This window comes from Microtus oregoni, unplaced genomic scaffold (genome assembly GCF_018167655.1).
Source record: "Microtus oregoni isolate MIOR12 unplaced genomic scaffold, Mior012 000017F_ref0000208, whole genome shotgun sequence".
Taxonomy (NCBI): Eukaryota; Metazoa; Chordata; class Mammalia; order Rodentia; family Cricetidae; genus Microtus; species Microtus oregoni.
In genome coordinates this window covers 3,464,640-3,485,527 of record NW_024543076.1, presented here as the reverse complement: position 1 = coordinate 3,485,527, position 20,888 = coordinate 3,464,640, and the positions used below count along the sequence as shown (strand labels likewise).

At 48.1% G+C, this 20,888-nt stretch overlaps 2 protein-coding genes across 5 annotated transcripts; both read right to left on the bottom strand.

Annotated features, from left to right (window-relative positions):
* Nucleotides 1–1,915: 1,915 nt before the first annotated feature.
* LOC121458231 (beclin-2-like) lies at nt 1,916–3,811 on the bottom strand. The gene has a single exon (XM_041667335.1). It carries the CDS (start codon nt 3,809–3,811, stop codon nt 1,916–1,918), a length of 1,896 nt encoding a protein of 631 aa, XP_041523269.1.
* A 6,051-nt stretch (nt 3,812–9,862) lies between these two features.
* Slc25a51 (solute carrier family 25 member 51) lies at nt 9,863–20,647 on the bottom strand. Of its 4 annotated transcripts, none has more exons than XM_041667448.1 (3): nt 20,090–20,647; nt 16,539–16,650; nt 9,863–13,363 (listed from the first exon to the last, which is right to left on the bottom strand). In XM_041667448.1, exons 2-3 carry the CDS (start codon nt 16,545–16,547, stop codon nt 12,428–12,430), a joined length of 945 nt encoding a protein of 314 aa, XP_041523382.1. In that variant the 5' UTR covers nt 16,548–16,650; nt 20,090–20,647; the 3' UTR covers nt 9,863–12,427. The 4 variants fall into 4 exon arrangements, with proteins under 4 accessions (XP_041523382.1, XP_041523384.1, XP_041523385.1 ...); XM_041667450.1 differs by lacking the exon at nt 20,090–20,647 and adding an exon at nt 19,684–20,063; XM_041667451.1 differs by lacking the exon at nt 20,090–20,647 and adding an exon at nt 19,714–20,063.
* Nucleotides 20,648–20,888: the final 241 nt, after the last annotated feature.

Below are 20,888 nucleotides of genomic sequence, written 5' to 3'. Positions count from 1 at the left end.
GTCAGCAGCGCAGGCCTGTACTTCCAAACACTCTGGAGGCTGAAACACAAAGATCACTTGTGTGCGGGCAGGGCCAGCTTGGGTGATATAGCATGACTCCATCTCAAAACTCAAACAAGAACAAGTTTCATTCAATTCAGATTATTTTGCCAAATGAACTGATTTAACAAATTGTAGCTCTAAGTTTCACTGTTACTTCTTTCACTGACATATTGGGGCTACTTAAAAACAGGGTGTTTTAGCTGGGCATGGTGGCACATGCCTGTAGTACAGCACTTGAGAGGTTGAGGCAAGAGGATCACAAACTTAAGGCCAGAGTAACATAGTGAGATTAAAAACAACAAAAAAGGCAAATCAAGTAAATTTTTAATTGGATAAGAAACTGGCATTCTAAATACATATTAGTGCTGTAACAAACTCTCATGACCTTAACATAGTGAGGTTAAAAACAAAAAAGGCAAATCAAATAAGTTTTTAATTGGATAAGAAACTGGCATTCTAAATACATATTTCATATTAGTGCTGTAACAAACTCATGACCTTAACATAGTGAGGTTAAAAACAAAAAAGGCAAATCAAATAAGTTTTTAATTGGATAAGAAATTGGCATTCTAAATAATATATATTAGTTTCCTATTAGTGCTGTAACAAACTCTCATGACCTTAGCGCTTTAAACTAGTACAAGTTCCAACATGGGTCCCTACACAAAAGTCAAGGCACGAGTGGGCTATGTTCCTTCTGACTCTTGAGAATGTCTTCCTTTCTCTAGGTTACTGTCTCTCCCCCTCTGCAAAACCAATGGCATATATGTTCTCATGCTTTCTGATACAGGTTTCCTTTTCATTTCAGAAAATGTAAACATTGATTTAAATTGTCTTAAGAGATGAAAAGCGAGGCTCATGCATTACAAAACTCGAAACCTTCGCTCTCCCTGACATCTGACCTCATGATTGCCGCCCTCCAAAGGTCCATTCCACACAGTAGAGCCACCACACAGTTTTCTCAGAAAGTTCAAACCAGCTTTTCTCCTCGCTACCCCGACTCCACTCATCTCTGGCCAATTCCCTCCTCATCTCTTTATCATTTTTTTAATGCAAGAGTGATCTTATGTCTTTGGGGTTTTCTGCCCCTATCATTTTGAATGCCTGGATGAAGAGGAACCAGAGAAAAAGATAAAAGGAAAAAAGACCACAGTGCAGCAGTGACATCTGGGTCACTCAGCAAATAACACATAACGGTACTAGGGATCAACCAAGGGCCTCTGAGGCACTATTTTAAAACTCATTCCTGGTGGGTTCATGTAATCCCAGCACTCGGGACTAAGCAGGAGGAGTGTCGAGGATTTACGGTCCACCTGAGCTATGAAGAACTTCTCAAGACAAAATGATCTTCGGATCACAAACGTGTTACATTCTTGAGTTGTGCCGCCTTATTTCCCTAGTGTTTTAGAAGATGAGTTCATTGTCATAGCACTATAAAGTCCACCTGGAGCCAACACAACTCGCACACCAAGCCAATGCACAAAACAAAAAATTGGTTTTTGCTACTGATTGACTAGAGCTGCAGAACAAACTCGGGAGCTGAGCCTTAAGCCAGAACATCACAATGCTTTTTTATGCCTGAAAATCACAACATCTGTACCAAGTTACGGTTGCATTTTTCTACCCATCAGGATTCGGGGAAGGGGACATTCCTAGGAACATTTATCTATGTGGTCCACATATCTTGTTGTCATTGGTTGACTTACTCCAGTGTGCCAGGGTGGCTTGCCCCCCACTCATTCCAGAGTCTTAACTAGAAGCCAGGATATCACTTACCCACATGCATGTCTCTCTCTGCCAAGCAGGATGTCATTTACCCACGGAGGTCTTGGGAACTTAAACTTTATTTGACCCCTATTCAAAATGGGAAGTTTTATTTAAAATGGCTCCAGACTGGTTCTATCTTAAAACAGTACCTTGACGAAGCCCAAGCAAGAATCAACTTTAAGTTGGTAAGCATGAATTTAAGAGCCTTTGCCCACTCCTCCTCTGAGTTCAGGTGGGTCCTGATGGAGCAGCACTCGCCAGTGCCCCTGGTATCCTCCAGCACCCCTCTCTTCACGTGGATCCTATAGGGCAGGAAGAGGCCTTTCTTCTCAGCTTCCTCCACAAACTGCTGCAGGCAGTCCAGGAAGGCCTTCATCCCACGATCAAACTTGTTATTGTGGAAGACTCTGTGGCTCCCATCTGAGAACAGCAGCAGCACCCCATCACCAGTCAAGGACTTAAGGTAGGAATGGTCCCCATAGGGCACTAGTTGGTACCTCTGGAATTGCAGTCCAGCTAGCTTGGACAAGCTGAAGAGCAGCAAGGCTGTCTGTCCCCAGGCGGCATTAATCTCACCCCATTCCACCTGGATGCCAGGGAGGCGGCCCAGCCTGAAGTTGTTGATAATGCCCAGCGGCCCCTCATCCAAGATGGTAAACGTCATATTGAAGATATCGGTCTTTCTCAGGCGCCACAGCTGCTTCTGGGCATCCGCCAATCGGTTCTCCACACTGCTCAGCTTGTCCATCAGCTCCAGCTGTTCCTTTGTCAAGGCAGCGTACTCCTTCAAATCTTCCTCCTCCTGTTGTTCGAGCTCCCTGCTCTCTGCCTGGGCTGCTCTGAGTTCAGCCTTTATTCTTGCATTCTGGCTGTCTATGTCCTTCAGCTCCTGAGCCAGCCTTGCTTCTTCCTGCTCCAGACTCCGCAGCTCAGCGAAGAGCTCCACATGCATGGCCTCCCTCTCCTCCTCACTCACCAGCGACTCTCTCTCCACGAAACGTCTGTACTTCTCGGTGTCAGCTTCATCTAGAGTGAGCTGGGCATCTAGTTCCTTCAAAAGATTGTCCATACAGTCCACACAGAGCGGGTGGTCCACATCTTTTTGGCCGGAGAGGTTTTCAGAGTTCTCTAAGACAACATTTTGGATAGTGTTCAAAGTTCTCTGGGCAGTCAACTCACCAAGCAGAGAGAAGGTGGAGGAGGCACTTTCCTGGGATGACTCGCCCCAGTCAGGAAGGGGGCTGCTGGAGGTCCTGGCCCTTGGGGAGGGGCTGGCATGCCGCTGGGCTTCCAAGGGCCCTTCCTGCATTGCAAAAGTTCTCTGGGCAGTCAACTCACCAAGCAGAGAGAAGGTGGAGGAGGAACTTTCCTGGGATGACTCCCCCCAGTCAGGAAGGGGGCTGCTGGAGGTCCTGGCCCTTGGGGAGGGGCTGGCATGCTGCTGGGCTTCCAAGGGCCCTTCCTGCATTGCAAAAGTTCTCTGGGCAGTCAACTCACCAAGCAGAGAGAAGGTGGAGCAGGCACTTTCCTGGGACGACTTGCCACAGTCAGGAAGGGGGCTGCTGGAGGTCCTGGCCCTTGGGGAGGGGCTGGCATGCCGCTGGGCTTCCAAGGGCCCTTCCTGCATTGCAAAAGTTCTCTGGGCAGTCAACTCACCAAGCAGAGAGAAGGTGGAGGAGGCACTTTCCTGGGATGACTCCCCCCAGTCAGGAAGGGGGCTGCTGGAGGTCCTGGCCCTTGGGGAGGGGCTGGCATGCCGCTGGGCTTCCAAGGGCCCTTCCTGCATTGCAAAAGTTCTCTGGGCAGTCAACTCACCAAGCAGAGAGAAGGTGGAGCAGGTACTTTCCTGGGACGACTTGCCACAGTCAGGAAGGGGGCTGCTGGAGGTCCTGGCCCTTGGGGAGGGGCTGGCATGCTGCTGGGCTTCCAAGGGCCCTTCCTGCATTGCACGGAGCTTCAGGGGCTGGTTGCAGCGCTGGCACCGGAAGAGGGTGGAAGACATCCTGAAGGTGTGTGCCCCCACCGGAGTCTAGGTTTCCTTCCAGCCCAGGGAGTCTTTGGTGAGGTCTCTCTCACGCTTCCCTTTTATACCTTAACAGTTCCCTCCTGGAATTCCCACCTGTAGCTCTCCATAGGCCAGCGAGTCTCTCTAACACAGGTTTTGATAATCATGACCAGCATGAGTGGAGTTTTTATTTCGTTTTGTTTTCAGAAAGAGTTTCTCTGTGCAACCTTGGCTGTCCTGAACTCCATTTATAGACCAGGCTGGCCTTGAACTCACAGAGATCCACCTGCCTCTGCCTCCCAAGTGCTGGGTTTAAGGGTGTGCACCACCATGCCTGGCAGGGATCTGAGTTTCATCTCCAGCATCCATATAAAAATCCAATGTGGGGCTGGAGAGATGGCTCAGTGGTTAAGAGCATTGCCTGCTCTTCCAAAGGTCCTGAGTTCAATTCCCGACAACCACATGGTGGCTCACAACCATCTGTAATGAGGTCTGGTGCCCTCTTCTGGCCTCCAGACATACACACAGACAGAATAATATTGTATACATAATAAATAAATAAATTAAAAAAAAATCCAATGTGTTGGTCAGTGCGTGTGAATGCCAGAGCTGGGGGACAGAAACAGACCCCTGGGGTTCGCTGGCCATTGGGACTAGTCCAAGCATGGAACTGCCAGGTCCCTGTCTTAAAAAATAAGGTGTATGACCTGAGAGCCAGTACCTGAGATTGCCTTCTGGCTCCCACCCGTGTGCGAATGAATACATGCGCATGCGCCCACACACCACACGGGATTTTTAGTTTTTGTTTCAGATGAGCTCCCTATGTAGTCCAGGCTGGCTTCAAACTTTTAACCCAGCCTTTAATCCCAGCACTTGGGAGGCAGAGTCAGGTGGATCTCTGTGAGTTCAAGACCAACCTGGTCTACAAGAGCTAGTTCTAGGACAGGCTCCAAAACCACAGAGAAACCCTGTCTCGAAAAACCAAAAAACCAAAAAACAAAACAACAACAACAACAAAAAAAAAAAAAAACCAACTTTTAACCCTTCTTGCCGCAGCCCCTTAAGAACTGGAATCACAACTGTGTACCACTACACCTAGTTCCAATCAAGCTGCCTTCCTGCCTCTCCAGTCCCAGCAGCACTTAGCCCTGTGGTGGTAGTTTGGGTCTGCAGTGTTCCCTAACCCAGGGTACATTTGCGAGGAGGTGGTAAAACCTTTAAACAACAGAAGTCTAATTGGGGAGCTGTTCATTTGGGCAGTGGTTTCTTGACTGTCACCCCCAAACAGTGAAGTCAGCAGACCGTGAACTGGAGCCTCCAAAACTAAGCCAAAACAAATCTCCCACCTTTTGAGATCTAAGTATTTTATTACATTCATTTATGCTGTGGTGTGGGCATGGAGGTCTCTTCACGCTTCCTGACATTCAGCTCTGGGCACTGACCCTTAGACATCAGGCTTGGCATCAAGCACTTTTATCTGCTGAACCATCTCATGGCACCCTTCCCACTTTGATTGATTTCGTTCAGTAATGGGAAGCTTGCGCAGGCCCCAAACAACTCTTCCTTGTTCGCAATCAGAAGTCTGTGCTAGAAGCTGCGTTCGTGTAATTCTCACTTCATGCCCGCTCCTTACGAACAGTGACACAGACAAGCTGCCCCCCCCCCCCAGTCCCTCCTACAGCGGAGGGCTCTAACGCACGTTGGAATCATCTGGAAGAGCTAAGCCACAGGTGTCAGTCCTCCGCTGATGTCTGCCTTGCCCGCCACTTGTCTGCCCAGTTTTCTGTTGCTGCTGCAGCTCTGGGTACCACAGTTTGAGAAACAAGACAAGTTAGGATTAAGGGTTTTGTTTGTTTTTATGGCTATTGGATGGATCACTGTATAAAGTCAGTCAGAAAACAACTTTAAATTTTTCCTGTGTAAGTTTTTTATTGTGTGTGTGAGACAGTGCCATCGTATGTGTGTGTAGAGGGAATTGAATGTTTTCTTGGGTGGTCAGGCCTGTCGAGAAAACAACTCTGTGGTTGACAGTGTGGATGAACAGCAGCGTGTCCCATCAGGTCCCTCAAATGTCACAGCGCAGCACCGCTTCCGCTGGAGCCGACCTCTCCCCATTTAACGTCTGAATTCCTGGGCAGTTACCCTGAGGTCAGCTTTCCAGGAGCAGACTTTTCTAAGTCAGGAGGAAAGCTGGCGCTAAGGCACTCTGGTAAGAGCTGTAAGTTGCTGCCCCTGCGTTGCCAGTGACAATGAAAGAAAACAGCCAGGGATACGTAATTCAAAACATTGTGTAGGGCTTAAGTAGAGATTCTGCTTAGCAGCCTGGAGGCAAGTTGGACCCCCAGCCTTGAAAAATAAAATTATTCTTTATATTAAAAAAAACCCTGGTTCCCTAGGAAACCATTTACATTATGAGTATGATCGACTGCTGTGTTTACATTACTGCTGTGTTAATGAAAACAGTTTTTATTAGGGTAAAAATCAAGGATCCAAATCTCATTGTGAATGCTTTTCAAACATTAAATACTAGGTAACAAGGGGGGAGGAATTAAATATAAAATATCAAGCTCTTTCATAAGTACATTGATACATTCATTGCATTTATTCTTACGGGGTTATTGCCTACATTGTTCTTTGAGTGGGTTGTTTCTGTTTCTCAGAGACAGGACTCACTGTGTAGTCCTGGTTGGCTTGAACCTGTCACTAGTAGACTGGTCTTCTAGTAGCCAGCTTCCAGCCTCTGCCCCCTAGACTGTTGGAATTACAGCCATGAACTACTTACCCCAACTCAAAAAAAAAAAAAATCATTTTTTGTTACATAACATTGAGGGGCTGGAGAGATGACTGCTTTTTCAGATGACCAGAATTCAATTCCCAACACTACAAGGTGGCTCACAACTGTCTATTGACTCCAGTTCCATATGGGGTCTGACACCCTCTTCTGGCCTTTGCAGGTACTGCAGGCACACACAGCCAAAAGAGTCATACACAAAGTTCAAACCAAAACAAGTGGATTTAATTGAAGGTGTTCCTAGCATTTCTTAAAAACAGCAAAACCACGACTCTTACCCCAGTGCTTTCTGGTCAGAAGTGGGCAGCCCCTTATTTTGTGTCAGTTTTCAGAAAGAATAAATTGGCCAGGCGGTGGTGGCGCATGCCATTAATTCCAGCATTCGGGAGGCAGAGGCAGGCGGATCTCTGTGAGTTCGAGGCCAGCCTGGTCTACAAGAGCTAGTTCCAGGACAGGCTCCAAAGCTACAGAGAAACCCTGCCTAGAAAAACAAAACAAAACAATGATAGAATATTCTAATAACAAAAAAAGCCCATCTTTGAAATGAGGGACATATGATAAAGATATCTGGGATGAGATTATGCTTCTTCTATGGGATATGAACCTTAGTGGGTTCAAAGACCTGGGACACAGACCCTGTCCCCCAAGCTCCTGGTCAGGGATAGCTCAAGCCCTACAGATTAAGCCAAGAGTGCAGCTCACGAGAGTGAGTGACACCCATGCTCATTTCCTACTAAGAGCGCTGCTGACTCAAGAGTGTGCCGAGGTGAAGCGGTTTATCTGACCACTTTGCCAAGTCAGGGGTCAGCCGAGAGAAAGGAAGAATGACCGGCATTTCCCTGTGGTGCAGGACAGTGATTTTTAGATTTTGCTAATTACATTTTTCTGCCCCCCGAATCCCTCACCGTCTGGGCTCTTCAGGGAGGTACAATCCTTCCTGCTGTGTAGCACTCCAAACATCCCCATCCTCTGGGGGCTGGGAGAGCTCCTTTTTTTTTTCTCACACCGGAGCCTAGTCCCATAGCAAACCAAAGCTTTCCAGCCCTATGGGGGGGAGAAGCTAACAAGCGCCCAGGCATCCCATGGGCAGGTGCTGCCTGCCAGCCAGGAAGGGCCTGCTGCCACGTTTGCCTGTGATCCACTGATGAGCTCTACACACGCCTACTGAACATGGATGACTGTGGTTGATTTCTTTTTTTTTTTTAAAGATTTATTTATTTATTATGTATACAACATTCCTTCCATGTATGCTTGCATGCCAGAAGAGGGCACCAGATCTCATTACAGATGGTTGTGAGCCACCATGTGGTTGCTGGGAATTGAACTCAGGACCTCTGGAAGAGCAGTCAGTGCTCTTAACCTCTGAGCCGTGGTTGATTTCTTACAATGCCTCCCTCCTGGGTGGGGCGGGGGGCGGTGCACACAACCCAATGCAGCCTAGAAAACAGCATCCAATAAGAAGAGCTTTCTGTTTTCCTTCGGAAATTGTTGGGAAGCCAGAGTTCTGTGTTAAGTGCAGATTCTCAATACTCAGAATGCTCTGCCCTAAAAAGGCTGCTTTACAATACTGGGTAGCTACAGAACACGTTCCTAAACAAAAATCAGTTTAAAATGCTAGAATGGAGTCTCCCTCGCCTACCTATCCTTTACAGGACTTCAGTTTTTTTCCAGTCAGAGGGCAACTTAAAACTGAACATGCCACTTGCTTCCTGGCCTTCCAGTCCGCCCTGGGGGGAGGGGTCTGAGACAGAGCAGGAGCCCAGAGGCAGGGGCCCAAATGGAAAACAGGAGAGTTGTCCATTGGCTTGCTCCCAAAGTCACATTCTGCTCCTCACACAGCCCGGGCCCACTTGGCGCCTCCCACAGTGGGCTGGGTCCTCCCTATGTCAATTAACAATCAAGAAAATATCGCAGCACTCAGAGGCATGCAGTGGACCTCCGAGTTTCTGGGACGTCTGGGATGACACTGTGAGACACCATCTCCAAAGAAGGAAAAAAGAACTGTCCCTATAGACATGCCCACAGCCGTTACTGGTGGCAGCCAGTCCTCAGTGGAGACAAAGATGACAAGGCACAGCATCCAGCCCATTTCCCCAGGAAGCGGTTTAGAGGGGGTCTTCACTGCAGAACAGCCAGTCCTCAGTGGAGACAAAGATGACAAGGCACAGCATCCAGCCCATTTCCCCAGGAAGCGGTTTAGAGGGGGTCTTCACTGCAGAAGTGACTGACAGACGGAGTCACAATGTGGGCAAGTCTGTAACAGGGGAGAGCAGCTCTTAAGAAACAAAGTCCCCTGCAGTAAGGGTGAGGTCAAGCCCTCCTACTAAATAAGAGGGGCGTGGCCCTTGCTGAGCCTTCAGGTGAACTGCCGAGCCAGTAAGCTAATGCTCACCCACAGAAAGACTGGTAGACTACTCTACCACACCCCATAATGCGCTAGTAGTATGTAGTGATATCTCATTTGTATTTTAATAAAGTTTGCACTGAGATCAGAGTAAAACAGCCACAGGGACCAGGTAGTGGTGGCACCTTTAGTCCTATTAACTGTAGTTAGTAGTTACAGAGGTCGGCAGTGGTGGTGCACGCCTTTACTCCCAGCACTAGCTAGGAATATAAGACAGGAGGAGACTTCTCTCAGCTCAGTCTCATTATGAGAATTCATGCAGGCAGGATGGCTATTTTGGTCTGAGGCAGAGGTAAGAGCCAGTGGCTGGCTGCTTTGTCTCCGGATCGTCAGGTTGAACCCCAATATCTGTCTCTGGGATTTTAATATTTGTGCTACTGTGGTTAAAAGACCATCCAGCCACAAAACACCAAATTGTATTCCAACTTCACAAAAGTTAACAGAAATATTTAACAGATTTACTCAAACTCACAACTCAAAAGAGCAACCAAAGCTTTGTCTAGCCATTTTTAATAAAGAATATATGTGGACCCATATATATGTATTTTGCCACTTTTGATATAAAAAGAATGTATGTGGACCCATATTACAAGAAATCTGTTCTGTTTCTTATATGTAGACCCACCTCCTCACCAACTTGGCAAGCAAAGAGCATTATAACCTAGAAATCAGCCGTGGGTGGTGGTCACGCCTTTAATTCCAGCACCTGGGAGGCAGAGGCAAATGGATCTCTGTGAGTTCGAGACCAGCCTGGTCTACAGAGCTAGTTTCTAGGACAGCCAAAGCTACAAAGAGAAAACAAACAAAAGAAACCACAACAAAACTAGCAATCTTTAAGTCTCAAGAGAACATATTCAAGTTTTTGATATGCATTTATTTGTACATGGGAAAAAAATACATTTAACATAAACCAAGTATGAGTGCCTTACGGCCAACAGTCTGTAGCCTCGCCTTGGATCGGACCTACACTGCACTGTCTCATTCCAACCAGTGTTCATTCGGTGGCAGTCACACAAAGCCAGCCCTCTGCACCTTACAAGTGATTACACGGCGAACCACAGGACGGACGCTGATAGGCACGGACGTGTCTCTAACCACAAATGAAGTAAGACACCGATCTTACTTCACCATGCAAAGGCTGTGTCGGCGCCGGTGCAGTCCTGAAGGCTCACGGCACTCATGCTGTTTCTGACGGCATCAGATGAGACGCGAGGGACACAAGGGTCCCGTGCTCACGAGCCACCTGGGCCACACGTGTAGCAGAAGGGCCACTTTAAAGCTTTTCAGAGAGTTCTTTAATCAGGGATGCCTGTGGAAAACACCACCATACTAGTTAGAATCTATGAATTACATTCTGGTGTAAAAGCTCAGACAAAGTGGGCTACAAGTTATGCGCTTTCTGTCAAGCTGAAATTTACAGGAGACAAAGCCGTCTCTGTAACACACTGCAGTTTAGTCCTCGAGAGCTAGGAGTGACAAAACGCTTCAAGTTAAAAGTCACTGAGAAGTTTAGTAACTGCTGTGAGACGCCACATGATTGAGCCAGCGAAAGCCAGAGCCAACCGGCACGGAGTGCGAAGGAAACACTGCCACTGGCGGCCCGTGGTGAAGTTCACGGCCGGGGCCACATCCCCGACGAACGCACCAGCCCTGCCCCGCCTGGGCCCTGCGCGGCCATGCTGCACGCGTCAACACGGGGTCAGAGGTCACGGCGTCAAAGTTCACCCCCTTCACACTTAACTGAAGCCTCGGCAGGACTCATATTTATCGGGGTCAAATCGTGTCTTCACACTACGTGATGGCTGCAGCGCACACAATCCTCCATCCAGTGTTGCCCCGCAGCCGCTGATCTCCATTACCGCCACCCCAGTGCTCCTGCTCCCAGCCTTCCTAGCCCGGAGGACGTTTACCGTCTTTAACCAGCGTTAATGTGAGAGGGAACAGCTGTTCTGGATCACCTGCCCCAGAAACTGAGCAAACTCCAGCTGAGGGCCTGATGTCAGTTTGTACGGGTAAGCGCTTGGATGCAATCAGCCAGAGCGAGGCCAAGCTGGGAGAAACCTTTACAGACCGGAGAGGCCAGGGACAGCAGCTCATGCCTTTAATTAATCCTGGCACTCAGAAGGCAGAGCCCGGCGGGCCTCTGTAAGTTCAAGACCAGCCTGGACTACATGTTGAGACCCTGTCTCAAAAACAAAAACTAAAAAAAAAGGGAGGCGGAGTGTAGCTCAGTGGGTAAGCACTTGCCTAGGATGTGCAAGGTCCTAGGTTCAATCCCAGCACCATGGAAGGAGACACGCTGGCTTTCAGGACAGATCCTGGGAAAGAAATGTAACTCTTTAAGATCTGTAAGTGACTTCTCCAGAACGGTGACTCAGCTGGACCCTGAGTCTTGTCACATCCTTTACCCAAATACAACTGCGATTGCTCGGCCTGCCTGCGCTCCAGGTGCTAGTGCTGTTGTCAGACCTCACCTCTCACACTCTAGGGGCACACGTAAGCCGGCTCCTACAACGCCAGGCCGCTGAGGAACTCTTTCCAGAGAAAGAAGGAGAGCGAGCACTGGGCAAAACCGCCCTCTGCTCTCGCCTCACTCTGCAGTGCTGAGAAACCAAGGAAAAGACCTGGAATTGTATTAACAGACTCCCAAAATAAAACTTTATGGAAGTGTTTATTTTAAAGTCTAGTACCAGAGAACAGGATAGACGAACATGACAGGTACTACTCACAAGGGACAATGTCCCCACTGGTCACCCTATATTTTGGCAATGAATTCAGTAAAAAAGCACAAGAACATTCTAGAAGGGCTTAAAAGTCACATTCTGAATTAAACAGAAAATGTTCAAAGCTAAACAGTGAAATGGAAGCTTTCATTGGCTGCACAATCCTACCAAATCTAAATAAAAAGTGTGGCTAATGGCCATCTCAACAGCACTTAGTCTCAAATCCAACAATTCATCATGGAACTACACAGCTAAGATGCTCGCCCACCGTGCAATGCTGGAGTTTAGTGAAGATCACCCCCGAGGGCGGAGAAGCAATGAAGGTGAGAGGTGGGCCTGAGAAGTCCTAGGACGGAGCGCACGCGCTGGCTGCTGATGCCACTGTTTCCACGCCGAAGGCCTAGCAAGGCTTGCTTCGGGAGGAAAAGGAATCTATCTGGCTGACAGCTGCCCTGAAAAGGTCATCAGACACACGGCTAGTTACCAGGTAACAGCCTAAAGCTCTTGAGTAATGACCAAACCAAAACCCTGACACCTGCCCACTGAAATCTTTTATGTTTCTGTCAATGCTTTGTTCGTAACTTATTATGGCCTGGACTTACGCCAACCGGTATTTAAGCCAATTAGGAACAAAGACAAATTGCACTCTCTTTAGGTCTAGTTGGTGGAGAATAACATTTCCTGTAGTGACCATATCATACAATCTTTAACAAAAACTCATAGGTGGCATTGATTATTCCCCAGGAGATGAGAGAGCGATGGTAATTGAGATGGGCGCCTCTGAAGAGATTGATCAGCTTCCTGTCCCGCTCGAGCCAGATTGTCTTGAAAACCATGGGGAAAGACTGGAACGGCCCGCCAATCTGAGACTGGATCCGAGCCTTCACAACATTAATTGGGAAGCTCAGGAAGCCCAGCATGGCACCCAGCACACCTCCACAGATAAAGTCGTTGACCAAATGTTCACTATTCGTGGTGGCAGTAGGCAGATGCTCTTTAATGGGCCCTCGAAGGCCAAAAAAAAGGATATTGCTGAATCCATTTCGGAAAAGGATAGGCACAAAGCCTCGGTAATACTCTGCAATTCCGTGGCATCTCAGGGCCCGGAAGGCCTGGTAAGTGTTTGTGAACTTATCGTGATGCTTGTGGTCCTGAAGCAAAGTCTGAACCCTTTCGAATGGAGTGAGAATGGCTTCTGTTGTCCCGGCAAGCAGCGCCGCCACACTTCTGGTGGCAAACTCGGGAGCACCGCTCACGTGCTTGCGGAGCAGGCGTGACAGGTCCTCGTACAGACCAAACATAAGCGCCAGCGTGGTTGTCTTCTGCATCAGCGGGGGGAGAATCCCACGATACAAGTTTCGAAATCCATCCCTCCTCAGCTGGAGTATTGCATCCCGGGTTTTGAGGCCGTACAGCTGCTGCCGAAAGAGGATCTTCTGAACGGGGTACGTGATGGCCACATTGTTGAACGCTGCGCAGCAGCCACAGAAGTAATGCTTTATCTCACCCACGTCTGCAATGTGAGGAGACAGATCCTGGTTTGAAGAGGTCAACATTGGGGGCCTCTTATCATGCGCTTCTGAGTCCATCATGGTGGTTACGGTCTTTCTTCTCTGGGGAAACGTTTTAACCTATAATCAATGATGAAGGTGTTACCAAGAGTGACACACAAACTCGCCCCAATCCCTTCTCCAATTTCCAGATCGATGTCTCCTTTTAAAACTGGTCTATTACTGAAAACAAATTTCTTTTGCTAATTGTATATACTGATGAGGTTCAGTCAGCATGCTGCTCCTACACATGTGTACAGCAGAGCAGATCAGTCGTTTTCTGTGGGGTGTTGTTGCTGCTGCTGTAGTTTTGAGAAAGTCTTGCTAAATACATAGCCCAGACTAGCCTTCAACCCACAATCTTGAGTACTAGAATTAAAGCCCACTCTGCCATGCCTAGCTTTAGATCACTGATGTTTAGAAGAGTACTAGGGGAGTCGTGGGGTGAGACCGGCTGTACTGCAATCACTTCCACCAAGTAGCCCTTACAGCAGACTGAATGAAGAAAGACAGAAGACTCCATTGACCTCTTAGCCAGACAGGAAGGCTGTATGGAAAATTATAAAGTACATTTGCCTCATGGAAATAAAAAATCCATCTTCTTCTGCCTCCTGAGGGCTAGGCTGAAAAAGATATTTCGCCATGCCCTACGGTGTCATTTACCTATGTACAAGCGTATGCAGTTGATGCACTTGCTGGCAGGTACCTGGAAGGCCAGCAGAGTGTGTCGGATCATCCCCTGGAACTGGAGTCAGAGGTCGTTGTGAACCCCCAACACGGGAACTGGGGGCTACTCTCAAAAAGGGTGGCAAGCACTCTTAACCATGGAGCCACCTCTCAAAGGCCCTTATATTTATAAGTAGATTACTTCTCTTATATAAGAAACCACATTTAACAAATCAGTAGCAAAATAGAAAATAATCCAATTTAAAAGTGAGCTAAGGACTTGAGACAGGGGCAGAAGAATCCACTGGGACAGTGGTTCTCAACCTCCCTAAGGCTGCGACCTTTTAATGTGGTTCCTCATATTAAAGTTATCCTCATGTGGTGACCCCCAACCATAAAATTATTTCATTGCTACTTCATAACTGTAATTTTGCTAGTTATGAATTATAATGTAAATATCTGATATGTAGGATATCTCATATTCAACCCTTGAGAAAGGGTCGTTTGACCCCCAGAGGGGTTGTAACCACAGGGTGAGAACCACTATTGTAGACACTGAAAAGAGAAGCTGCCTGGAGTAGCTGGACAGACCACACCCCAGAAACAAAGCGGAAGGAGAGAACTAATCTCCAAAAGTTGTTCTCTGACCTCCCCAGGCACATCAGGGCACATGCACATAAACACAAATACACCTTTTAAAAAGGCCACAAAACCCAACAAGAACAAACCCAGCACTAGAGGGCTGTGACACAGGCGCTCTGGTGCACTATTAGTGGGACTGTGAAATGGTGGAGCAACGGACAACAGCACAGGGGCTTTTGTAAATTCCACACAGAACTGCCAAAGGGTCGGCATCTCAGCTGCAGGGATGTAACCCATGCTCACAGCAGCACCACTCAAGAGGTGGGAAGTACAAACCTAAGCCACACTGCACAGCATCCATGGGAAATTAAACAGGTCAGACAAACTATCTAGGCCTTTGATTTGAACAAACACAAAAGCCTCTTAAATTCTTTAAGTTTTTCTTCCAATGTCACACTATGCTGCTGGAAACCGCTAACAGAACAAAAATATTAAAAAGGCCAGGCAGTGGTGGCACGCGCCTTAATCCCAGCACTCGGGAGGCAGAGGCAGGCAGATCTCTGTGAGTTCGAGGCCAGCCTGGTCTACAAGAGCTAGTTCCAGGACGGTTAAGGCTGTTACAGAGAGAAACCTTGTCTCAAAAACAAACAAACAAACAAACAAACAAACAGGGCTGGAGAGATGGCTCAGGGGTTAAGAGCACTGACTGATCTTCCAGAGGACCTGAGTTCAATTCCCAGCAACCACATGGTGGCTCACAGCCATCTGTAATGAGATCTGGTGCCCTCTTCTGGCCAGCAGGCATACAGACAGACAGAACACTGTATACATAATAAATAAATAAATATTTAAAACAAACAAACACAAACCATTAAAGAGAAAGCAGAAGGCAGAGCCCAGAGAAGAGTCAGAAGCTGTAGACTGTAGAAGCTGTAGAATACAGCACACGCAGGGGAATTATTAGGAGCTCCTGCCTCAACAGGGACCCGCGTTCCACCTGCACCTACAATTGGAACTTACCTTGAACTTTGGTCAACTGCTATTAAAGCTATGAAATGGGCACTAGTAGAGCCTTAGACCCTACTAGTTATCTGGATCAAAATCCCAGTTCTACCACACATGGCAAGTCACGGTTGCCTTGTTTATGAGACACAGAAGTTCCCTACCTCAGAGACTGGCTCAACTCATTGAGTTAATACAGGGAGAGCACCCTTAAGTGGTCTGGAGCACAGCAGGCGCTCAACAAGGCTGAACTATGTTGCTGTTTTTTTTTGAAGTAAAGATGTTCCTCAGGTTGTATCCTCATAAATCCATTATGAGATAAAAATAGGTCAGAAATGCATTTATCTATTTTTGGTGCTGGGGATTAAACCCAGGGCTTCATGCATGCCATTCACATGGTCAACCACTGGGCTTTACCCCCAGTCCCTGAAGAGAGTTAGAACACCTAACCTAGCGAACACCATATTTTAGCAAGGAGTACTGGCTGCTTGCTACTGTGGCTCACTGCTCTTGCTGTCAGTGAAGGAGCACGCGCCACTCAGATCACTAGCCAGTAAAAATCATTTAAGGTGCAGTTCCTATTAAACACGTATCAAAAAGTCAAAAGAGCCAAAGTAGGGCTGATACTGCAGCTCAGCCCTGCACAGAAGAGAAAGTCAAAGCACTGTAAGCAGCTGCTGCCTGTCAAAGGCTGTGCCCCAGCCTCAGCACATGGAGATGACCCTCCTGGCTATGGCCAAATATCCTTTAACTAAACAGCATTTGCCAAGATCTTTTGTTTTGGTTTTCGGTGGGGGCTGAGCTAGGACTCTGCCACGAAGCCAACCTCCCAACTTCCACTTGTTAGTATTCTGCCTTCCACTTCCCACCACTGTTCCCCAGAGACCCCAGTTTCTGATTTTTACATCAAGTTCCAGAGCTGTTCCCCTGGCTTTCTAAGAGCAAATCCGTGGTCTTTCATCACACTGTGGGACAATCTGGTACTTCAGAGTTTCTAAGAACTCACCTGTGACATCGACCGAGCCTGGCACTGATGACGACATCTTTCTGGTAACCTTCCCAACGTCCTCCATTGTTAACCTTCTCTCTTCTGGAGTCAATACTGACAGCTGCATTTCCTTAAAAGAAAAAAAAACCTGGTTTAATTTCTGTACTCGTGTCTAACTGTATTTGTTCCCCTTTCCTTGAGCACAGTAACCAGTTGTTAATGTCCCTATACCCAAACAAGAACCAACTCTTCATTGACTGCCAACACTCTTGCCCACCTCCCCAGTTCCACAACAACAAATTGGACATCTGATGTGACTCGAAACCTCTACAGAATGAGACAATATTACTTCCCTTTCATTTTTAAACTATGTGCGTGTGCATGCGTGTGTCTGCGAGGGTCTATGCACGAGTGCAGGTACCTGGAGAGGTATCAGGCCCCCTGGTAGTTAGGGTTCTATGGGCTGAGCCACCTGATGTGGGCACTAGGAATCCAAGTCAGGCACAGGCTCTCGACGAGCAGTGTATGCTCTTAACCTCTGAGGCACCGTAAGTCCCTTTCATTTTTAATGTACGGAGATTTGTAACTTAATATGGTGGATTTAAAATAATGTCCCATAGGCACTTGAAAGGTCTGCCAAATACTGAGCCTGGTAACGGTTAGTTGTATGATCTTCACCATCCATGCCTTTTATGGTTCCAGTTGACAGACACGAGGTAAAAACTTTTGTTAGTGTGAGACCAGGTCTTGCTTTATAGTCTGGTTCACCCTAGTCATAAACTTGTAATCCTCCTGCCTCAGCCTCTAACTACTGTAATTATAGGCACTACCGTGCCCGTCTAAAAACTAGTTTTTGTTTTGAGACAGGATCTCTCTAAGTAGCTCCAGCTATACTGTAACTATCTATGTAGACCAGGCTGGCCTCAAACTCACGCAGATCCACCTGCCTCTGCCTCCCGAGTGTTGAGAGAGAGGTGTGCGCCACCACACCTGACTGAAAACTCTTAGCAGTACTACACTTGACAATATAAGACTAGCTCATGTTTGCCAATCTTAGACTATACAAGATTTTAAAGATTAAAACCTGGCACAGAAATGCCTGATATGTCTTGTAAATTTTTAGTTTCATAGTTAACATTAAAGTCAACAAAAAGCCCCAAGCGTGGTTGCCCAAGCTTTAATCTCAACTCTCAGCATTCAGAGGTAGAGCCTAGTCTACATATCAAGCTCTAGGAAAGCCAGGACTACAGAGACCCTGTCTCAAAAAAAAAAAAAAAAAAAAAAAGAAAAAAAAATCAAACAAAACCCTCAAATCAACAAATTTTACACAATCACATAAGATCCTAACAATTTATAAATTCAAAGACTATTTCAGTTTTACTCCCTGAACACTTTATTTACAGGGTCTTACCATCTAGCCAAGGCTGGCCTGCCTAGAGTTCAGTATGCAGCAGGGGTGGCCAGCATTTGCCACCACCAACAGCTAACAATATAGACTTTAAGTTCTTAAACTGGCACCGACTAGCTGTTCACACCTATGGTCCTGAACAAACTCAATTTATCGGTGCACTTCAACAATAAAAACTTTATTCGTGTCTGGAGATGTTCGGCAAGAATGCTTACCTACTGTATGTTCAATCCTCTCAACACCGTAAAACAAAGGCCACATTTAGTTTTTGTTTTTATAGAACTGGTCCTTTTGTTGCTTAACAAAATTCTGTAAATTAAAATTGGTCCATTTGGCCTGGTGTGATGCACACCTTTAATCCCAGCACTTGGGAGGCAGAGGCAGGTCGTCTCTGAGTTCAAGGCCAGCCTGGACTACAAGTCAGTTACTAATGGACCTCTTTTCAAACTATCATAAGGAATCTTAGGAATATTGTTGAACATTTATATTATTAAATATTAAAAGTTCTATACAGAAAAAAAGTAATTTTTGTTTATTTTTCGAGTGCTAGGATTACAGGGGAGCACTACCATGCCTGGCAAGAAGTAATGTTTTGAAAACGTCCCAGACTTCTGACTGACTTCCGGTAAATGGCACCCCACCCATGAGGGTGGAGGGTGGAGGGTATGACTAGGTTGAGAGTCCAGCCTTTAACAGCCATCTCTGCAGTGCAGGCCCAGGGACTCAAGGCAGCAACAGAAGGAAAGACAACAGCAGCGTCCTGTTAGGGAGCTAAGAAAATGGGGAGCAGGCTCATCAGGCAAAGGAGCTTGCTGCCAAGCCTGGTGACCGGAGTTCAATCCCAGTAACTCACAATGGAACAAAGACTGACTCTGGAGAGTCCTCTGAGCTCCACCAGGGCACAGAGGCACATCAGAGCCGCTCCCCTCCCCAAATGTTTCTTCAAAAATTTAAAACATGCCATGTTTGATTACTATACTCTGAACATGACCAAACCCTGCTAAACTGGTTTCTGCTTAACTCTGCAGAAATGATAATCCTTTGCAAATTTACTACAAAATCTATTTACTGTTAACTGCCCTAGTCTGCATGAGGCACCACCAGGTAAGGGAGCAAAGTCAACTTTCACCCAAGGGTCAAACTTCTGTGCTGTAAGAAACAGCGCAAGTTCTAAATCCCCAAAGTAACTTGCAGCCCAAAGGGATAAGCAAAACTCAGAAGTGACCTTAGGACAAAGGTCTTTGTCCAAACACAGAGTAGAGGGTGACTGTAATTCTCAGAGGATGTGAACTTCCACTAGTCAGCAGGTCTGAGTCAGCGTTCAAAAACAAGGTTAGGAGGGTCAAGTATGAGCAACAGCAGGATTTTGCCACTGCAAACAAAGCAACATCTTTGACGAAAATCCACCATCTCAGCGTCCTTCTATCTGACAAAGGAGACTCGAGTCAATTCTTGTCAGATTTGTAACCAGAATTCACACAAGGGGCGCCTCTGATCTGCTGCTCGTGTGCCCTGCACCCGATTCTAGGAATCCTTTCAAAGCAAAGGCCCGGACGTCCATTTGGGCATGCCTGTTCAACAGACTACAGGAAAAAACAAACAGCAGAAGGTGGGCACTAGGACCAGCTGCGCAGCCCGTAGGGGCCAAGGCAAAGGATAGGCTAAAAGACGTAAATATGGCTGAGGCGCTGACACCCTCTACCTAAACTTGACACTAACAATCCAGACAGAATGGAACAATTGACGCCCACCCACCCGCCCGCCCCGCTCAGTTCCGCTGTTTACGGCCCGCCGCTGCAACACGGTGTCTCGGAACGAGCATTCTCCAGACTTCCATCTGCGCACTCCGTGAGGACCGGAAGACGCTGGGCGGGGTCGCCAGCACCACGGGGAACCACGGGTCGCCGCGACCTCGCGGGGGGCGCAGACAAAGGCCGATTCCTTCCGGGGCCTGCGGCTCCCCGCCCCAGGCTGCGGGCGCCCCCCGGCCCGAGTGCGCCGCGCGCAGCACGACCGGGCCCTGGGCCGGAGCCGCCGGATCCCCGGGAGCGACGCGCGAGCAGGCCGTGGGAGCTCGCTTGGCCCCTCTTCAAGCCTCCCGCCTGTCTCTCCAGAAGCCGGGGCACACGGGCCGCCGCTCCCCACCCCACGCTGGACTCACCCACGGCCGCGGGCCCCCGCCCGCAGGACGGCCGGCGAGCGAGCGAGCCCGCGCCCGCGCAGGCGCAGACCAGACCCGACCCAGGCAGGGGTGGGGAGAAGCAGCGTCGTCGGATCACGTGGTCAGGACCCAGCCTTGTTCCGAGGGTGGCGGCCGCTGGGGCTGCCCTGTGCTGCCTCCGGCCCGATAGCGACTCTATCACTCCTGTCACCAGGTTGTGGGGTGCCACCAGTCCCCTCACTGTGAGCCGAGGCTGTACGGTGGCCTCGCTGTGCCATAAACAGCCAGCGCGTCCTCTAGCGTGGGGCCTGTCGAGTTCCTGGAGACCCAAGGATGTAGATAGCGCGTGCGTGAAGGCTCAGTGTTCTCAAAGCTTGGTGGAGAGTTCTTTGTCACCGTACTCCACAGGACACCCGTGTCTGCCTGAGGTCATACACAGCCGCTTTTTCCTTAGAAGCTCACAGTTTGTGGGGTCTTTGGAAAGCGCAAGATGCCACACGTTAAAGGAGACCCAGGTCGGAATTGTAGCCCTGGCACTTCTTGAGTGTCTTTGGGCAAGTTACTCATCTCTTCCGCGAATGTGTTCCCCGGTGTTGTGACATTCGTGCAAAGGTTCTGATTTGTACAGGGCCGATGACGACAAATGTGAGAATTTGACCGAAGAGAAGAGGTCACCCTGCTTGGGGGAGGCTCTTTGGCAGACTCGTGGATGCGTGACGTGCCGGCCACATAAGATTGGGGTAATTCCACCGTTAAGGATCGTCTCTAGGCCGATGTCCCTAGCCTGCCCAGTGTTTAC